This window comes from Patagioenas fasciata, chromosome 33, assembly GCF_037038585.1.
Source record: "Patagioenas fasciata isolate bPatFas1 chromosome 33, bPatFas1.hap1, whole genome shotgun sequence".
Classification (NCBI taxonomy): domain Eukaryota; kingdom Metazoa; phylum Chordata; class Aves; order Columbiformes; family Columbidae; genus Patagioenas; species Patagioenas fasciata.
This window is the reverse complement of record NC_092552.1, coordinates 871,557-891,975: the sequence shown is the minus strand read 5'-3', so window position 1 is coordinate 891,975 and position 20,419 is coordinate 871,557. Positions and strand designations below refer to the sequence as shown.

Sequence of the window (20,419 nt, the reverse complement as noted above, 5' to 3'; positions counted from 1 at the left end):
TGGGGGTTGGGGACGTCCTGGGGTTGGGGACATCCTGGGGGTTGGGGACGTCCTGGGGGTTGGGGACGTCCTGGGGTTGGGGGCAGCCCGGGGGTTGGGGACATCATGGGGGTTGGGGACATGATGGGGTTGGGGACGTCCTGGGGGTTGGGGACGTCCTGGGGTTGGGGACGTCCTGGGGGTTGGGGACATCATAGGGTTGGGGGCAGCCCGGGGGTTGGGGACATCACTGGGGTTGGGGACATCCTGAGGGTTGGGGACGTCCTGGCGGGGGTTGGGGACATCGTGAGGTTGGGGACATTGCAGTGGTTGGGGACATCCTGGGGTTGGGGGCAGCTCGGGGGTTGGGGACATCCTTGACGTGTCCCTGTCGTGTCCCATTGCAGAAGGGGGTTGGGGACATCCCGGGGTTGGGGACATCCTGGGGGTGGGGTTGGGGACATCCCGGGGTTGGGGACATCCCTGACGTGTCCCCGTGGTGTCCCATTGCAGAAGGACACGGACGAGGAGGTGCGGGAGTTCCTCAACAACAACCTGCACCTGCAGGGCAAGGTGAGGTGGCCTGTCCCCAATGTGTCCCCTCCGGCCCCAATGTGTCCCCTCTGTCCCCAGCGTGTCCCCTCCGTCCCCAGTGCATCACACCCCATGGCTCCTGAATGGTCCCCGTGTCCCCTTCACGGTCCCTGTGGTCCCCGTGTCTCTGTGGTCACCGTGGTGCCTGTGGCACTCTGGTCCCCATGTCCCCTCCATGTCCCCGTGGTCATCGTGGTGCCTGTGTCACCATGGTCCTCGTGGTCCCCACGATGTCCCCGTGTCCCCATGGTGCCTGGATCCCCACAGTCCCCGCGTGTCCTGTTGTGTCGCTGTGGTCCCCGTGTCCCCACCATGTCCCTGTGATCACCACGTCCCCCCTGTCCCCATGTGGTCCCCGTGGTCCCCACGGTCACAGTGTCCCCGTGTGGTCCCTGTGGTCCCCATGTCCCTGCGTGGTGCCCATGGTCCCCATGTCCCTGTGTGGTCCCTGTGTCTCCCAGGTCCCTGCATGGTCCCTGCGGTCACAGTGTCCCTGTGTCCCCCATGTCCCCATGTCCCCGTGGTCACAGTGTCCCCATATGGTCCCCACACTCACTGTGTCCCCGTGTGGTCCCCGCGGTCACCGTGTCCCCCATGTCCCCGTGTCCCCGCAGTCACCATGTCCCTCGTGTCCCCATGTGATCCCCGTGTCCCCCATGTCCCCATGTCCCCACAGTCACCATGTCCCCTGTGTCCCCATGTGATCCCTGTGTCCCCCGTGTCCCCCATGTCCCCACAGTCACCATGTCCCTCGTGTCCCCATGTGATCCCCGTGTCCCCCATGTCCCCATGTCCCCACAGTCACCATGTCCCCTGTGTCCCCATGTGATCCCTGTGTCCCCCGTGTCCCCATGTCCCCACAGTCACCATGTCCCTCGTGTCCCCATGTGATCCCCGTGTCCCCCATGTCCCCATGTCCCCACAGTCACCATGTCCCCCGTGTCCCCATGTGATCCCTGTGTCCCCCGTGTCCCCATGTCCCCACAGTCACCATGTCCCCCGTGTCCCCATGTGATCCCCGTGTCCCCATGTCCCCACAGTCACCATGTCCCCCGTGTCCCCCATGTGATCCCTGTGTCCCCCATGTCCCCATGTCCCCGCGGTCACCATGTCCCCCGTGTCCCCATGTGATCCCTGTGTCCCCCATGTCCCCATGTGATCCCCGTGTCCCCCATGTCCCCATGTCCCCACGGTCACCGTGTCCCCCGTGTCCCCATGTGATCCATGTCCCCATGTCCCCGCGGTCACTATGTCCCCCGTGTCCCCATGTGATCCCTGTGTCCCCCGTGTCCCCATGTCCCCACAGTCACCATGTCCCTCGTGTCCCCATGTGATCCCCGTGTCCCCCATGTCCCCATGTCCCCACAGTCACCATGTCCCCCGTGTCCCCCATGTGATCCCTGTGTCCCCCATGTCCCCATGTCCCCACAGTCACCATGTCCCCCATGTCCCCATGTGATCCCCGTGTCCCCCATGTCCCCATGTCCCCGCGGTCACCATGTCCCCCGTGTCCCCATGTGATCCATGTCCCCATGTCCCCGCGGTCACTATGTCCCCCGTGTCCCCATGTGATCCCTGTGTCCCCCGTGTCCCCATGTCCCCGCGGTCACCATGTCCCCCCTGTCCCCATGTGATCCCTGTGTCCCCCATGTCCCCATGTCCCCATGTGATCCCTGTGTCCCCCATGTCCCCGTGTCCCCACAGTCACCATGTCCCCATGTCCCCATGTGATCCCTGTGTCCCCCATGTCCCCATGTCCCCGCAGTCACCGTGTCCCTCGTGTCCCCATGTGATCCCCGTGTCCCCCATGTCCCCATGTCCCCACAGTCACCATGTCCCCCGTGTCCCCATGTGATCCCTGTGTCCCCCATGTCCCCATGTCCCCACAGTCACCATGTCCCCCATGTCCCCATGTGATCCCTGTGTCCCCCATGTCCCCATGTCCCCATGTGATCCATGTCCCCATGTCCCCGCGGTCACCATGTCCCCCCTGTCCCCATGTGATCCCTGTGTCCCCCGTGTCCCCATGTCCCCATGTGATCCCTGTGTCCCCCGTGTCCCCATGTCCCCACAGTCACCATGTCCCCCATGTCCCCATGTGATCCCCGTGTCCCCCATGTCCCCGTGTCCCCGCGGTCACCATGTCCCCCGTGTCCCCATGTGATCCATGTCCCCATGTCCCCGCGGTCACTATGTCCCCCGTGTCCCCATGTGATCCCTGTGTCCCCCGTGTCCCCATGTCCCCGCGGTCACCATGTCCCCCCTGTCCCCATGTGATCCCTGTGTCCCCCATGTCCCCATGTCCCCATGTGATCCCTGTGTCCCCCATGTCCCCATGTCCCCACAGTCACCATGTCCCCCATGTCCCCATGTGATCCCCGTGTCCCCCATGTCCCCGTGTCCCCGCAGTCACCATGTCCCTCGTGTCCCCATGTGATCCCCGTGTCCCCCATGTCCCCATGTCCCCACAGTCACCATGTCCCCTCTGTCCCCATGTGATCCCTGTGTCCCCCATGTCCCCATGTCCCCACAGTCACCATGTCCCCCGTGTCCCCATGTGATCCCTGTGTCCCCCATGTCCCCATGTCCCCATGTGATCCCTGTGTCCCCCGTGTCCCCATGTCCCCGCGGTCACCATGTCCCCCGTGTCCCCATGTGATCCCTGTGTGCCCCATGTCCCCCATGTCCCCACAGTCACCATGTCCCCCGTGTCCCCATGTGATCCCCGTGTCCCCCCTGTCCCCATGTCCCCGCGGTCACCATGTCCCCCGTGTCCCCATGTGATCCATGTCCCCATGTCCCCACAGTCACCATGTCCCCTGTGTCCCCCATGTGATCCCTGTGTCCCCCGTGTCCCCATGTCCCCACAGTCATCATGTCCCCCATGTCCCCATGTGATCCCCGTGTCCCCCCTGTCCCCATGTCCCCGCGGTCACCATGTCCCCCATGTCCCCATGTGATCCCCGTGTCCCCCCTGTCCCCATGTCCCCGCGGTCACCATGTCCCCCGTGTCCCCATGTGATCCATGTCCCCATGTCCCCGCGGTCACTATGTCCCCCGTGTCCCCATGTGATCCCTGTGTCCCCCATGTCCCCATGTCCCCACAGTCACCATGTCCTCCATGTCCCCATGTGATCCCCGTGTCCCCCATGTCCCCATGTCCCCACAGTCACCATGTCCCCTGTGTCCCCCATGTGATCCCTGTGTCCCCCATGTCCCCACAGTCACCATGTCCCCCGTGTCCCCATGTGATCCCTGTGTCCCCCGTGTCCCCATGTCCCCATGTGATCCCCGTGTCCCCCATGTCCCCATGTCCCCGCGGTCACCATGTCCCCCGTGTCCCCATGTGATCCATGTCCCCATGTCCCCACAGTCACCATGTCCCCTGTGTCCCCCATGTGATCCCTGTGTCCCCCGTGTCCCCATGTCCCCACAGTCACCATGTCCCCCATGTCCCCATGTGATCCCCGTGTCCCCCCTGTCCCCATGTCCCCGCGGTCACCATGTCCCCCGTGTCCCCATGTGATCCATGTCCCCATGTCCCCGCGGTCACTATGTCCCCCGTGTCCCCATGTGATCCCTGTGTCCCCCATGTCCCCATGTCCCCATGTGATCCCTGTGTCCCCCATGTCCCCATGTCCCCACAGTCACCATGTCCTCCATGTCCCCATGTGATCCCTGTGTCCCCCGTGTCCCCATGTGATCCATGTCCCCATGTCCCCACAGTCACCATGTCCCCTGTGTCCCCATGTGATCCCTGTGTCCCCCGTGTCCCCCATGTCCCCACGGCCACCATGTCCCCCGTGTCCCCCATGTCCCCGTGTCCCCATGTCCCCGTGTCCCCCATGTCCCCATGTCCCCATGTCCCCATGTCCCCCATGTCCCCGTGTCCCCATGTCCCCATATCCCCGTGTCCCCCGTGTCCCCGTGTCCCCATGTCCCCATGTCCCCATGTCCCCATATCCCCGTGTCCCCCATGTCCCCGTGTCCCCATGTCCCCATGTCCCCATGTCCCCATATCCCCGTGTCCCCCATGTCACCGTGTCCCCATGTCCCATGTCCCCAGTGCGAGAACAGCTCGTCGCTGCGCTGGCAGATGGCTCTGTACCGCGCCATGGCCGGCAGGGCCGAGGGACATGTCCCCGTGTCCCCATGTCCCCCATGTCACCGTGTCCCCGTGTCCCATGTCCCCAGTGCGAGAACAGCTCGTCGCTGCGCTGGCAGATGGCTCTGTACCGCGCCATGGCCGGCAGGGCCGAGGACTCGGACAGCCCCGACAAGATCGTGCGCAGGGTGCAGGAGGTGTCGGCCGTGCTCTATCACCTCGAGCAGGTCTGGGGGGCCTGGGGGTCCTAGAGAGGTTCTGGGGGTCCCTGGGGGTCCCAGAAGGGTCCTGGGTGGTCCCTGGGGGGTCCAAAAGGGACTGAGGGGGTCCTGGAGGGGTCTCTGGGGGTCCTGGGGGGTCTGAGGATCCCTGGGGTGCAGGAGGTGTTGGTCGTGCTCTATCACATTGAACAGGTCCAGGGGGGTCCCTGGGGGTCCCAGAAGGGTCCTGGGGGTCCCTGGGGGGTCCCAAAGGGACTGAGGGGGTCCTGGAGGGGTCTCTGGGGGTCCTGGGGGGTCTGAGGATCCCTGGGGTGCAGGAGGTGTTGGTCGTGCTCTATCACCTTGAACAGGTCCTGGGGGGTCCCTGGGGGGTCCAGAAGGGTCCTGGGGGTCCCTGGGGGGTCCCAAAGGGACTGAGGGGGTCCTGGAGGGTCCAGAAGGGACTGAGGGGGTCCTGGAGGGGTCTCTGGGGGTCCTGGGGGTCTGAGGATCCCTGGGGTGCAGGAGGCGTTGGTCGTGCTCTATCACATTGAACAGGTCCAGGGGGGTCCCTGGGGGTCCCAGAAGGGTCCTGGGGGTCCCTGGGGGGTCCCAAAGGGACTGAGGGGGTCCTGGAGGGGTCTCTGGGGGTCCTGGGGGTCTGAGGATCCCTGGGGTGCAGGAGGCGTTGGTCGTGCTCTATCACATTGAACAGGTCCAGGGGGGTCCCTGGGGGTCCCAGAAGGGACCGGGGGGGTCCTGGAGGGGTCCTGGGGGTCCTGGGGGGATCCTGGGGGTTCTGGGGGTCCTGGGGAGGTCTTGGGGGTCCCAGAAGGGTCCTGGGGGTCCTGGGGGGTCTGAGGATCCCTGGGGTGCAGGAGGTGTTGGTCGTGCTCTATCACCAAGCTGCCCCCCCAGACAGAGCACCGCTACAAGTCCAAGGTGGCTCTGGGTGATCCGGGGTGGTCTATGGGGGTCCTGGGGGTCCCTGGGTGACCCGGGGGTGTCTCTCGGGGTCTCTGGGGGTCCCTGGGTGATCCAGGGTGGTCTATGGGGGTCCAGGGGGGTCCTGGGGGTCTCTGGGTGGTCCGGGCTGGTCTATGGGCATCCAGGGGGGTCCTGGGGGTCTCTGGGTGATCCAGGGTGGTCTATGGGGGTCCAGGGGGGTCCTGGGGGTCTCTGGGTCACCGAGGTGCCCCCCTAGACAGAGCACCCCTTCAAGTCCAAGGTGGCTCTGGGTGATCCGGGGTGGTCTGTGGGGGTCCATGAGTGATCCAGGGTGGTCTGTGGGGGTCTAGGTGGGTCCTGGGGGTCCCTGGGTGATCCGGGGTGGTCTGTGGCGGTCCAGGGGGCTCCTGGGGGTCTCTGGGTGACCTGGGGGGGTCACCAAGCTGCCCCCCAAACAGAGCATCCCTACAAGTCCAAGGTGGCTCTGGGTGATCCGGGGTGGTCTATGGGGGTCTCTGGGGGTCCCTGGGTTACCCGGGGTGGTCTCTGGGGGTCTCTGGGGGTCTCTGGGTGACCCGGGGGGGGTCACCGAACTGCCCCCCCCCCCCCCCAGACGGAGCACCCCTACAAGTCCAAGAAGGCCGTGTGGCACAAGCTGCTGTCCAAGCAGCGGCGCCGCGCCGTGGTCGCCTGCTTCCGCATGACGCCGCTCTACAACCTGCCCAGGTGCCACCGCGGGGCCACCGGGAGCCACCGGGGGGGGGTCCCAACCACCCCGTGACCCCCCCACTTCATGCGTGTGTCCCCCCCCGCCCCGTGTCCCCAGGCATCGCGCCTGTAACATGTTCCTGGAAGCCTATAAGCTGGCTTGGCTGCTCCCCGAGGAGCATCCCTTTGAGGATCGCATGATCGACGACCTCTCGGTGAGATTTTTGGGGGGGTCCAGGGGGGTTTTGGGGGTCCGGGGGGGTTTTGGGGACCTCAGGGGGGTTTTGGGGGGTCAGGGCTTTGGGGTGAGCCCTGTGGTGGTGGCTGAGGTAGAAGCCCGGGGAGGAGGAGGAGGAGGAGGAGGAAGAGCAGGACAAGAAGCCGGACCCGCTGCACCAGCTCATCCTGCACTTCAGCCGCACCGCGCTGACCGAGAAGAGGTGGGGGGACATGGGGGGGACACACGAGGGGGACACATGGGGAATGGGGGGGACATGGGGACACATGGGGGGGACAACTGGGGAATGGGGGGGGACATGGGGGGGACGTGGGGGGACACACAGGGGACACATGGGGAATGGGGGGGACATGGGGACACATGGGGGGGACAACTGGGGGATGATGGGGGACATGGGGGGACAGCTGGGGAATGGGGGGGGACATGGGGGGGACACATGGGGGGGACATGGGGGGGACAACTGGGGGATGATGGGGGACATGGGGGGACAGCTGGGGAATGGGGGGGGACATGGGGGGGACACATGGGGGGGACATGGGGGGGACAACTGGGGGATGATGGGGGACATGGGGGGACAGCTGGGGAATGGGGGGGGACATGGGGGGGACACACGGGGGGGACACATGGGGAATGGGGGGGGACATGGGGACACATGGGGGGGACAACTGGGGAATGAGGGGGGGGACATGGGGACACATGGGGGGGACAACTGGGGGATGGGGGGGGACGTGGGGGGGACACACGGGGGGGACACATGGGGAATGGGGGGGGACATGGGGACACATGGGGGGGACAACTGGGGGATGGGGGGGGACATGGGGGGGACACACGGGGGGCAACTGGGGAATGGGGGGGGACATGGGGGGGACACCTGGGGAATGGGGGGGGACATGGGGGGGACGTGGGGGGGACACACGGGGGGACATGGGGGGGACAACTGGGGGATGATGGGGGACATGGGGGGACAGCTGGGGAATGGGGGGGGACATGGGGGGGACACACAGGGGGACACACAGGGGGACATGGGGGGGATATGGGGGGACACATGGGGAATGGGGGGGGACATGGGGGGGACATGGGGGGGACAACTGGGGGAATGGGGGAGGGACATGGAGGGGACAACTGGGGAGGGGGGGACACCTGGGGAATGGGGGGGGAAACATGGGGGGGACAACTGGGGAGGAGGGGACAAGTTGGGGGGGACACCTGGGGAATGGGGGGGGAACATGGGGGGGACACATGGGGGGGACAACTGGGGAATGGGGGGGGAACATGGGGGGGACACATGGGGGGACAACTGGGGAATGGGGGGGGACATGGGGGGGACACATGGGGGGGACAACTGGGGAATGGGGGGGGGGACATGGGGGGACACATGGGGGGGACAACTGGGGAATGGGGGGGAAACATGGGGGGGACAACTGGGGAGGGGACACCTGGGGAATGGGGGGGGAACATGGGGGGGACACATGGGGGGGACAGCGGGGACACATGGGGAATGGGGGGGACATGGGGACACATGGGGGGGACAACTGGGGGATGATGGGGGACATGGGAGGACAGCTGGGGAATGGGGGGGACATGGGGGGGATGTGGGGGGGACACACGGGGGGACATGGGGGGGACATGGGGGGGACAACTGGGGGATGATGGGGGACATGGGGGGACAGCTGGGGAATGGGGGGGGACATGGGGGGGACACATGGGGGAGGACACCTGGGGAATGGGGGGACAGCTGGGGAATGGGGGGACACCTGAGGAGGGGGGGGACACATGGCGGGGGACACCTGGGGAATGGGGGGACACACCTGGGAAGGGGGGCACTCCTGGGTCCCCCCGTGCTGTGGGGGGTCCCCCCGTGCTGTGGGGGGTCCCCCCGTGCTGTGGGGGTCCCCCCGTGCTGTGGGGGGTCCCGGGGCCCCCGTTCTGAGCCGTGCCCCCCCGCAGTAAGTTGGAGCAGGATCACTTGTACATGGCGTACGCCGACATCATGGCCAAGGTGGGTCCGACCCCCCCGACCGGGGCTGGGGGTGTCCCCAGGGATTGGGGGTGTCCCATTGATTAGGGGTGTCCCCAGGGATTGGGGGTGTCCCCAGGGATTGGGGGTGACCCCATTGATTGGGGTGACCCCATTGATTGGGGGTGTGCCATTGATTAGGGGTGTCCCCATTGATTGGGGGTGTCCCCATTGATTGGGGTGACCCCATTGATTGGGGGTGTCCCATTGATTGGGGGTGTCCCATTGATTAGGGGTGTCCTCTGGCTTGGGGGTGTCCCCATTGATTGGGGATGTCCCTGAGGTTTGGGGTGGCCCCATTGATTGGGGGTGTCCCCGAGGACTGGGGGTGTCCCCATTGATTGGGGGGTGTCCCCATTGATTGGGAGGTGTCCCCAGGGATTGGGGGGTATCCCCGTTGATTGGAGGGACCCCCAGGGATGGGGGTGTTCCCATGTTTGATTGGGGGTGTCCCCGAGGATTGGGGGTGTCCCCAGGATGGTGCTGGGGGGGGGACCTCAAGCGGGGCCCCCCCAGCTCATGTGTCCCCCCCCCCGCCCAGAGCTGCCACATTGAGGAAGGGGAAGAGGAAGAGGAGAAGAAGGAGGACGAGAAGGAGGAGGAAGAAGCTGAGGGATCGTTCGAGGTGGGTGCGGGGGGGCCCTGAGCCCCCCATGTCCTCTCTGACCCGCCCTGTGAGCACTGTGACCCCCCATGAGCTCTATAACCCCCCCCATGAGCTCTGTGCCCCTCCATGAGCTCTATAACCATTCAATGAGCTCTATAACCCCCCCATGAGCTCTATAACCTTCCCATGAGCTCTATAACCCCCCAATGAGCTCTATAACCATTCAATGAGCTCTATAACCCCCCATGAGCTCTATAACCTCCCCATGAGCTCTATAACCCCCCCATGAGCTCTATAACCATTCAATGAGCTCTATAACCCCCCCATGAGCTCTATAACCTTCCCATGAGCTCTATAACCCCCCCATGAGCTCTATAACCATTCAATGAGCTCTATAACCCCCCATGAGCTCTATAACCACCCAATGAGCTCTATAACCCCCCCATGAGCTCTATAACCCCCATGAACTCTGTGACCCCCGCATGAGCTCTATAACCCCCAATGAACTCTATAACCTCCAATGAGCTCTGTGCCTGCTCCATGATCTCTATAACCACCCAATGAGCTCTATAACCCCCCCATGAGTTCTGTAACCCCCCATGAGCTCTATAACCCCCCCATGAGCTCTATAACCTCCCAATGAACTCTGTGCCCTCCCATGAGCTCTATAACCCCCATGAGCTCTATACCCCCCCATGAGCTCTATAACCCCCATGAGCTCTATAACCCCTCCATGAGCTCTGTGCCCCCCATGAGCTCTATAACCCCCATGAGCTCTATAACCCCTCAATGAGCTCTGTGTCCCCCCCATGAGCTCTATAACCCCCATGAGCTCTATAACCCTCAAATGAGCTCTATAACCTCCAATGAGCTCTGTGCCTGCCCCATGAGCTCTATAACTCCCAATGAGCTCTATAACCCCCCCATGAGCTCTATACCCTCCCATGAGCTCTATGACCCCTCCATGAGCTCTATGACCCCTCCGTGAGCTCTATGATCCCTATGAGCTCTATAACCCCCCAATGAGCTCTATAACCCCCCCATGAACTCTATAACCCCCATGAGCTCTATAACCCCCCCATGTGCTCCACACCCCCCCCCCCAGGAGAAGGAGATGGAGAAGCAGAAGCTGCTGTACCAGCAGTCGCGGCTCCACACGCGGGGGGCGGCCGAGATGGTGCTGCAGATGATCAGCGCCTGCAAGGGTGAGACCCCCCCCCCCAAAAACCCACCCCCCAAAACACGGGGGACACCTTGGGGACCCCCCTGGTGACCCCCCCGGTGACGTTTCCAGGGGAGCGGGGGGAGATGGTTTCCTCCACCCTCAAATTGGGCATCTCCATCCTCAACGGGGGCAACGCCGAGGTGCAGCAGGTAAGGGGGGGGGGGGGGCGTGTCCGTCTGTCCCCGTGTCCGTGTGTCCCCATGGGGGTCGTGTCCCTCTGTCACGTGTCCCCATGTGTGTCCCTGTCCCCCCCCCCCCCAGAAAATGCTGGATTACCTGAAGGAGAAGCGGGAGGTCGGGTTCTTCCACAGCATCCAGGCGCTGATGCAGACTTGCAGGTGATGCTGGGGTCCCCCCCATTGGAATCAGGGTCCCCCCATTGGAATCGGGGTCCTCCCATTGGAATTGGGGCCCCCCCATTGGAATCTGGGTCCCCCGTGGGAATTGAGTCCCCCATGGGAAATGGGATCCCCCCACTGGAACCAGGGTCCCTCCATGGGCGTTTGGGTCCCCATGGGAATCAGGGTCCCCCCGTGGGAATTGGGGTCCCCCCATGGGAATTGGGGTCCCCCTGTGGGAATCGGGGTCCCCATGGGAATCAGGGTCCCCCCATGGGAACTGGGGTCCCCCCATTGGAACCAGGGTTCCTCCATTGGAACCAGGGTCCTTCCATGGGTGTTTGGGTCCCCATGGGAATCAGGGTCCCCCCATGGGAACTGGGGTCCCCCTGTGGGAATTGGGGTCCCCCTGTGGGAATCGGGGTCCACCCATTGCAATTGGGGTCCCCCCATTGGAACCGAGGTCCCCGGTGGGAATCGGGGTCCCCCCATGGGAACTGGGGTCCCCCTGTGGGAATCGTGGTCCACCCATTGGAATTGGGGTTCCACTATGGGAATTGGGGTCTCCCCATGGGAACTGTGGTCCCCCCATGGGAATTGGGGTCCCCCTGTGGGAATCGGGGTCCCGACGTTGGAATTGGGGTTCCACTATGGGAATTGGGGTCCCCCCCAGGAATTGGGGTCCCCCCATTGGAATCGGGGTGCCCCCATTGGAATCGGGGTCCTCCCATTGGAATTGGGGCCCCCCCATTGGAATCTGGGTCCCCCATGGGAATTGAGTCCCCCATGGGAAATGGGATCCCCCCACTGGAACCAGGGTCCCTCCATGGGCGTTTGGGTCCCCATGGGAATCAGGGTCCCCCCGTGGGAATTGGGGTCCCCCCATGGGAATTGGGGTCCCCCTGTGGGAATCGGGGTCCCCATGGGAATCAGGGTCCCCCCATGGGAACTGGGGTCCCCCCATTGGAACCAGGGTCCCTCCATTGGAACCAGGGTCCTTCCATGGGTGTTTGGGTCCCCATGGGAATCAGGGTCCCCCCATGGGAACTGGGGTCCCCCTGTGGGAATTGGGGTCCCCCTGTGGGAATCGGGGTCCACCCATTGCAATTGGGGTCCCCCCATTGGAACCGAGGTCCCCCATGGGAATCGGGGTCCCCCCATGGGAACTGGGGTCCCCCTGTGGGAATCGGGGTCCACCCATTGGAATTGGGGTTCCACTATGGGAATTGGGGTCTCCCCATGGGAACTGTGGTCCCCCCATGGGAAGTGGGGTCCCCCTGTGGGAATCGGGGTCCCGACGTTGGAATTGGGGTTCCACTATGGGAATTGGGGTCCCCCCCAGGAATTAGGGTCCCCCCATGGGAATCGGGGTGCCCCCATTGGAATCGGGGTCCTCCCATTGAAATTGGGGCCCCCCCATTGGAATCTGGGTCCCCATGGGAATTGAGTCCCCCATGGGAACTGGGGTCCCCCCACTGGAACCAGGGTCCCTCCATGGGCGTTTGGGTCCCCATGGGAATCAGGGTCCCCCCGTGGGAATTGGGGTCCCCCCATGGGAATTGGGGTCCCCCTGTGGGAATCGGGGTCCCCATGGGAATCAGGGTCCCCCCATGGGAACTGGGGTCCCCCCGTTGGAACCAGGGTCCCTCCATTGGAACCAGGGTCCTTCCATGGGTGTTTGGGTCCCCATGGGAATCAGGGTCCCCCCGTGGGAATTGGGGTCCCCCTGTGGGAATCGGGGTCCACCCATTGCAATTGGGGTCCCCCCATTGGAACCGAGGTCCCCCATGGGAATCAGGGTCCCCCCATGGGAACTGGGGTCCCCCTGTGGGAATCGGGGTCCACCCATTGGAATTGGGGTTCCACTATGGGAATTGGGGTCTCCCCATGGGAACTGTGGTCCCCCCATGGGAATTGGGGTCCCCCTGTGGGAATCGGGGTCCCGACGTTGGAATTGGGGTTCCACTATGGGAATTGGGGTCCCCCCCAGGAATTAGGGTCCCCCCATTGGAATCGGGGTGCCCCCATTGGAATCGGGGTCCTCCCATTGAAATTGGGGCCCCCCCATTGGAATCTGGGTCCCCCATGGGAATTGAGTCCCCCATGGGAACTGGGGTCCCCCCATTGGAACCAGGGTCCCCCCATTGGAACCAGGGTCCCTCCATGGGCGTTTGGGTCCCCATGGGAATCAGGGTCCCCCCGTGGGAATTGGGGTCCCCCCATGGGAATTGGGGTCCCCCTGTGGGAATCGGGGTCCCCATGGGAATCAGGGTCCCCCCATGGGAACTGGGGTCCCCCCATTGGAACCAGGGTCCCTCCATTGGAAGCAGGGTCCTTCCATGGGTGTTTGGGTCCCCATGGGAATCAGGGTCCCCCCGTGGGAATTGGGGTCCCCCTGTGGGAATTGGGGTCCCCCTGTGGGAATCGGGGTCCACCCATTGCAGTTGGGGTCCCCCCATTGGAACCGAGGTCCCCCATGGGAATCGGGGTCCCCCCATGGGAACTGGGGTCCCCCTGTGGGAATCGGGGTCCACCCATTGGAATTGGGGTTCCACTATGGGAATTGGGGTCTCCCCATGGGAACTGTGGTCCCCCCATGGGAATTGGGGTCCCCCTGTGGGAATCGGGGTCCCCCTGTTGGAATTGGGGTTCCACTATGGGAATTGGGGTCCCCCCCGGGAACTGCGGTCCCCCCATGGGAATTGGGGTGCCCCTGTGGGAATCGGGGTCCCCCCATTGGAATCGGGGTCCTCCCATTGGAATTGGGGCCCCCCATGGGAATTGGGGTCCCCTCATTGGAACCAGGGTCTCTCCATGGGCGTTTGGGTCCCCATGGGAATCAGGGTCCCCCCATGGGAACTGGGGTCCCCCTGTGGGAATCGGGGTCCCCACGTTGGAATTGGGGTTCCACTATGGGAATTGGGGTCCCCCCCAGGAACTGGGGTCCCCCCATGGGAATTGGGGTGCCCCTGTGGGAATCCGGGTCCACCCATTGGAATTGGGGTCCCCCCATTGAAATCGGGGTCACCCATGGGAATTGGGTCCCCCCATGGGAACTGGGGTCCCCCCATTGGAACCAGGGTCCCTCCATGGGCGTTTGGGTCCCCATGGGAATCAGGGTCTCCCCATGGGAACTGGGGTCCCCCCGTGGGAATTGGGGTCCCCCTGTGGGAATCGGGGTCCCCCCATTGGAATTGGGATTCCACTATGGGAATTGGGGTCCCCCCATTGGAATTGGGGTCCCCCCGTGGGATTTGGGGTCCCCCTCTGGGACTCAGGGTTCCCCCGTGTGAACTGAGGTCCCCCCATTGGAATTGGGGTACCCCTGTGTGAACTGGGGTCCCCCCATTGGAATCGGGGCCCCCCCATGAGAATTGGGGTACCCCCGTGGGAATTAGGGTACCCCCAATGGAATCGGGGTCCCCCTCTGGGAATCGGGGTCCCCCTGCAGGAACTGGGGTCCCCCTGGGGGGATCTTGGGGGGGTTTTTGGGGCTCCTGGTGGGTTTTTTGGGGGTTTTGGGGGGCATAGGTCCTGGTGGTGCTTTGGGGGGGTCCCATTGGGTTTTGGGGCCCCCCCGGCCCCCGTTTCCCGCAGCGTCCTGGACCTGAACGCGTTTGAGCGGCAGAACAAGGCGGAGGGGCTGGGGATGGTGACGGAGGAGGGGACGAGTGAGTGGGGGGGCCACCCCCCCGGGACCCCGTGACACTGGGGGGGGGGGGGGTGCGGTTGGGGGTCCCCGTCCTGCCCCCCCCGCCCTGGCGCTGCTGCCCCCGAGCCCCCGCTGCGGCTCTGAGCCCCTAATGACCCCCCCAGACCCTAACGACCCCCCCAAGCCCTAATGACCCTAAACCCTAATGACCACCCCAAGCCCTAATGACCCCCCTGCCCTAATGACCCCCAGACCCTAATGACCCCCTCCAAGCCCTAATGACCCCCAGACCCTAATGACCCCCTCCAAACCCTAATGACCCCCAGACCCTAATGACCCCCCAAACCCTAATGACCCCCAGACCCTAATGACCCCCTCCAAGCCCTAATGACCCCCAGACCCTAATGACCCCCAGACCCTAATGACCCCCCAAACCCTAACGACCCCCCCAAGCCCTAATGACCCCCAGACCCTAATGACCCCCTCCAAGCCCTAATGACCCCCAGACCCTAATGACCCCCCAAACCCTAATGACCCCCCCAAAGCCCTAATGACCCCCCTGCCCTAATGACCCCCCCAAACCCTAATGATCCCCCCCAAACCCTAATGACCCCCCAAAGCCCTAATGACCCTAAACCCTAATGACCACCCCAAGCCCTAATGACCCCCCTGCCCTAATGACCCCCCAAACCCTAATGACCCTAAACCCTAATGACCCCCCCAAAGCCCTAATGACCCCCAAACCTAATGACCCCCCCAAACCCTAATGACCCCCCCAGACCCTAATGACCCCCAAAGCCCTAATGACCCCCCCAAGCCCTAATGACTCCCAGACCCTAATGACCCCCAACCCTAATGACCCCCCCAAAGCCCTAATGACCCCCAACCCTAATGACCCCAGACCCTAATGACCCCCAACCCTAATGACCCCAAACCCTAATGACCCCCCCAACCCTAATGACCCCCAACCTTAATGACCCCCTTGCCCTAATGACCCCCCCAAGCCCTAATGACCCTAAACCCTAATGACCCCCCAAGCCCTAATGACCCCCAAACCTAATGACCCCCCAAACCCTAATGACCCCCCCAGACCCTAATGACCCCCAACCCTAATGACCCCCAAACCCTAATGACCCCCCCAGACCCTAATGACCCCCAAACCCTAATGACCCCCCCTAGCCCTAATGACCCCCAGACCCTAATGACCCCCAACCCTAATGACCCCCAAGCCCTAATGACCCCCAACCCTAATGACCCCAAACCCTAATGACCCCCAGACCCTAATGACCCCCAAAGCCCTAATGACCCCCCCAAACCCTAATGATCCCCCCCAAACCCTAATGACCCCAAACCCTAATGACCCCCCAGCCCTAACGACCCCCAAAAAGCCCTAACGACCCCCCCGCTCACCTGTCTCCCTTCTCTCCCCCCCCGGCTCCTGGTGGCAGTCATCAGCCGTGAGAATGGTAAATACGCCTCGGGGGGTCTATAGAATCCATAGGGCTGGGGGTCTATAGAATCTATAGGGCTGCAGGGAGCTTGGATAGAACCTATAGGGCTAGGGGGAGGTTGTATAGATTTTATAGGGCTGGGGGGATTGTATAGAGCCTATAGGGCTGGTGGGGGTTGTGTAGAATCTATAGGGCTGAGGGGAGGTCATATGGGGCCTATAGGGCTGGTGGGGGTTATATAAAATCTATAGGGCTGGGGGGAGGTTGTATAGGGCATATAGGGCTGGTGAGGGTTGTATAGAATCTATAGGACTGGGGAGGGTGTATGCGACCGATAGGGCTGGTGGGGGTTGTATAGATTCTATAGGGCTGGGGGGAGGTTGTATAGATTTTATAGGGCTGGGGGGATTGTATAGAGCCTATAGGGCTGGTGGGGGTTGTGTAGAATCTATAGGGCTGAGGGGAGGTCATATGGGGCCTATAGGGCTGGTGGGGGTTATATAAAATCTATAGGGCTGGGGGGAGGTTGTATAGGGCATATAGGGCTGGTGAGGGTTGTATAGAACCTATAGGACTGGGGAGGGTGTATGCGACCGATAGGGCTGGTGGGGGTTGTATAGATTCTATAGGGCTGGGGGGAGGTTGTATAGATTTTATAGGGCTGGGGGGGGTTGTATAGAGCCTATAGGGCTGGTGGGGGTTGTGTAGAATCTATAGGGCTGGGGGGAGGTCATATGGGGCCTATAGGGCTGGGGGGTTGTATAGAATCTGTAGGGCTGGGGGAGGGTGTATGGGGCCTATAGGGCTGGGGTGGGGCTTGTATGGGGTCTATAGGGCTGGGGAGGGTGTATGCGGCCGATAGGGCTGGTGGGGGTTGTATAGATTCTATAGGGCTGGGGGGAGGTTGTATAGGGCATATAGGGCTGGTGAGGGTTGTATAGAATCTATAGAGTGGGGGGAGGTTGTATACGGCATATAGAGCTGGTGAGGGTTGTATAGAATCTATAGGGCTGGGGGGAGGTTGTATAGATTTTGTAGGGCTGGGGGGGTTGTATAGAGCCTATAGGGCTGGTGGGGGTTATATAGAATCTATAGGGCTCGGGGGAGGTTATATAGGGCATATAGGGCTGGCAGGGCTTGTATAGAATCTATAGGACTGTGGGAGGGTGTATGTGGCTTATAGGGCCAGTGGGGGTTGTGTAGAATCTATAGGGCTGGGGGGAGGTCATATGGGGCCTATAGGGCTGGTGGGGGTTATATAGAATCTATAGGGCTGGGGGGGTGTATGGGTCCTATAGGGCTGGAGGGGTTGTATAGAATCTATAGAGCTGGGGGGAGGTTGTATAGGGCATATAGGGCTGGTGAGGGTTGTATAGAATCTATAGAGCTGGGGGGAGGTTGTATAGGGCATATAGGGCTGGTGAGGGTTGTATAGAATCTATAGGGCTGAGGGGGTGTGTATGGGTCCTATAGGGCTGGGGGGATTCTGTAGAATCTATAGGGCTGGGAGGGTGTATGTGGCCTATAGGGCTGGGGGTGTATAGGATCTATAGGGGGTATTGCAGGGTCTATAGGCTGTTGTTACTGCAGGGTCCCCAGGCGGGGGTGCTGGGGGGTGGCAGCAGCGTGGTCCCCAGCGCAGGATGGGACCCACGGCGTGTCCAGTGTCCCCATGTCCCCCGGTGTCCCCGTGTCCCCACAGCATGGCTGCCCCGCTTGGCCCCAGAGCCTCGGCCCCGCTGGCTGTGCCCCCCACGCTAACCCCCTGCCACCCGTGTCCCCCCCACGTCCCCCCCATGTCCCCTCCGTGTCCCCTTCGTGTCACCCCTGTGTCACCCCCGTGTCACCCCTGTGTCACTACGATGTCCCCGTGTCACCCCCATGTCACTGTTGGTGTCCCTATGTCACCCCTGTGTCACCTCTGTGTCACTGTGTCCTCCCTGTGTCCCCCCTGTGTCCCCCCCGTGTCCCCCCCGTGTCACCCCTGTGTCACCGTGGTGTCCCTCTGTCACCCCCGTGTCACCCCTGTGTCACTACGGTGTCCCCGTGTCACCCCCATGTCACTGTTGGTGTCCCTATGTCACCCCTGTGTCACCCCTGTGTCACCCCTGTGTCACCTCTGTGTCACCTCTGTGTCACTGTGTCCCCCCTGTGTCCCCCCTGTGTCCCCCCCGTGTCACCCCTGTGTCACCGTGGTGTCCCTCTGTCACCCCCGTGTCACCCCTGTGTCACTACGGTGTCCCCATGTCACCCCCGTGTCACCCTCGTGTCACCCCCGTGTCACCCCCGTGTCACTACGGTGTCCCCATGTCACCCCTGTGTCACCCCCGTGTCACCCCCCTGTCACCGTGGTGTCCCTCTGTCACTCCCGTGTCCCCCCATGTCACCCCCATGTCACTGTTGGTGTCCCTGTGTCACCCCTGTGTCACCCCTGTGTCACCCCCGTGTCCCCCCCGTGTCACCCCCGTGTCACCCCCGTGTCAACCCCATGTCACTGTGATGTCCCTGTGTCACCCCTGTGTCCCCCCTGTGTCACCCCCATGTCACTGTGGTGTCCCTCTGTCACTCCCGTGTCACCCTTGTGTCACCCCCATGTCACTGTTGGTGTCCCTGTGTCACCCCTGTGTCACCCGTGTCACTCCCATGTCACCCCTGTGTCACCCGTGTCACTCCCATGTCACCCCTGTGTCACTGCGGTGTCCCTGTGTCACCCCCCTGTCACCCCCGTGTCACCCCGATGTCACCCGTGTGTCCCTGTGTCAGCCCCTGCCACCCATGTCCCCCCCGTGCCACCCCCGTGTCACCTCCGTGTCACTGTGGTGTCCCTGTGTCCCCCCTGTGTCACCCCCGTGTCACCCCCGTGTCACCCCCGTGTCACTGCGGTGTCCCTGTGTCACCCCCTTCTCACCCCCGTGTCACCCCCTGTCACTGTGGTGTCCCGTGTCACCCCCCCTGTGTCACCCCCGGTGTCACTGTGATGTCCCCGTGTCACCCCTGTGTCACCCCTGTGTCACCCTGGGGTGTCCCTGTGTCACCCTGGGGTGTCCCCGTGTCCCCTGGGATGTCCCCGTGTCACCTTCGCATGTCTCGGTCCCTGGGTTGTCCCCGTGTCCCCCAGGATGTCCTTGTGTCCCCTGGGATGTCCCCATGTCACCTGTGTCCCCCAGGATGTCCACATGTCACCCTGGGTTGTCCCCGTGTCACCCTGGGGTGTCCCCCTGTCATCTTCGTGTGTCTCTGTCCCCCTGGGGTGTCCCCGTGTTCCCTGGGATGTCCCCGTGTCCCCTGGGATGTCCCCATGTCACCTTTGCGTGTCTCCGTCCCCCTGGGGTGTCCCTGTGTCCCCCGGGATGTCCCCGTGTCCCCTGGGGTGTCCCCATGTCCCCTTCGCGTGTCTTGGTCCCCCTGGGCTGTCCCTGTGTCCCCCTGGGGTGTCCCCGTGTCCCCTGGGATGTCCCCGTGTCCCCTTTGTGTGTCTTGATCCCCCTGGGGTGTCCCCGTGTCCCCTGGGATGTCCTCGTGTCCCCTGGGATGTCCCCATGTCACCTTCGCATGTCTTGGTCCCCCTGGGATGTCCCTGTGTCACCCTGGGGTGTCCCCGTGTCCCCCGGGATGTCCCCATGTCACCTTTACATGTCTTGATCCCCCTGGGCTGTCCTCGTGTCCCCTGGGATGTCCCCATGTCACCTTTGCGTGTCTTGATCCCCCTGGGGTGTCCTCGTGTCCCCTGGGATGTCCCCATGTCACCTTCGCATGTCTTGGTCCCCCTGGGATGTCCCTGTGTCACCCTGGGGTGTCCCCATGTCCCCCGGGATGTCCCCATGTCACCTTTACATGTCTTGATCCCCCTGGGCTGTCCTCGTGTCCCCTGGGATGTCCCCGTGTCACCTTTGCGTGTCTCGATCCCCCTGGGATGTCCCTGTGTCACCCTGGGGTGTCCCCGTGTCCCCCGGGATGTCCTCGTGTCCCCTGGAATGTCCCCGTGTCACCTTCGCGTGTCTCCGTCCCCCTGGGATGTCCCCGTGTCCCCTTTGCGTGTCTTGATCCCCCTGGGGTGTCCCCGTGTCCCCCAGGATGTCCCTGTGTCACCCTGGGGTGTCCCCATGTCCCCTGGCATGTCCCCATGTCACCTTCACGTGTCTTGATCCCCCTAGGATGTCCCTGTGTCACCCTGGGGTGTCCCTATGTCCCCTGGGATGTCCCCATGTCACCTTCGCATGTCTTGGTCCCCCTGGGATGTCCCTGTGTCACCCTGGGGTGTCCCCTGGGATGTCCCCGTGTCCCCTTCGCGTGTCTCGGTCCCCCTGGGCTGTCCCCGCGCTGCTGCCCCGTGTCCCCGCCCCACCCCGGGATGTCA

The 20,419-nt window shown here is 63.4% G+C and overlaps 1 protein-coding gene across 6 annotated transcripts in view; it reads left to right on the top strand.

Annotated features, from left to right (window-relative positions):
• The window catches only part of RYR1 (ryanodine receptor 1), a 196,143-nt gene that overhangs the window by 145,951 nt on the left and 29,773 nt on the right, over positions 1-20,419 (top strand). For all 6 annotated transcript variants that reach the window (XM_071800800.1, XM_071800799.1, XM_071800798.1 and 3 more), the window contains 12 exons: positions 493-552; positions 4,768-4,905; positions 6,440-6,552; positions 6,653-6,749; positions 6,868-6,974; positions 8,720-8,771; positions 9,331-9,414; positions 10,502-10,601; positions 10,691-10,770; positions 10,883-10,959; positions 14,557-14,630; positions 16,060-16,077. In XM_071800800.1, the coding sequence (XP_071656901.1) occupies positions 493-552; positions 4,768-4,905; positions 6,440-6,552; positions 6,653-6,749; positions 6,868-6,974; positions 8,720-8,771; positions 9,331-9,414; positions 10,502-10,601; positions 10,691-10,770; positions 10,883-10,959; positions 14,557-14,630; positions 16,060-16,077 (1,000 nt within the window). The remainder of the gene's footprint in view (positions 1-492; positions 553-4,767; positions 4,906-6,439; positions 6,553-6,652; positions 6,750-6,867; positions 6,975-8,719; positions 8,772-9,330; positions 9,415-10,501; positions 10,602-10,690; positions 10,771-10,882; positions 10,960-14,556; positions 14,631-16,059; positions 16,078-20,419) is intronic.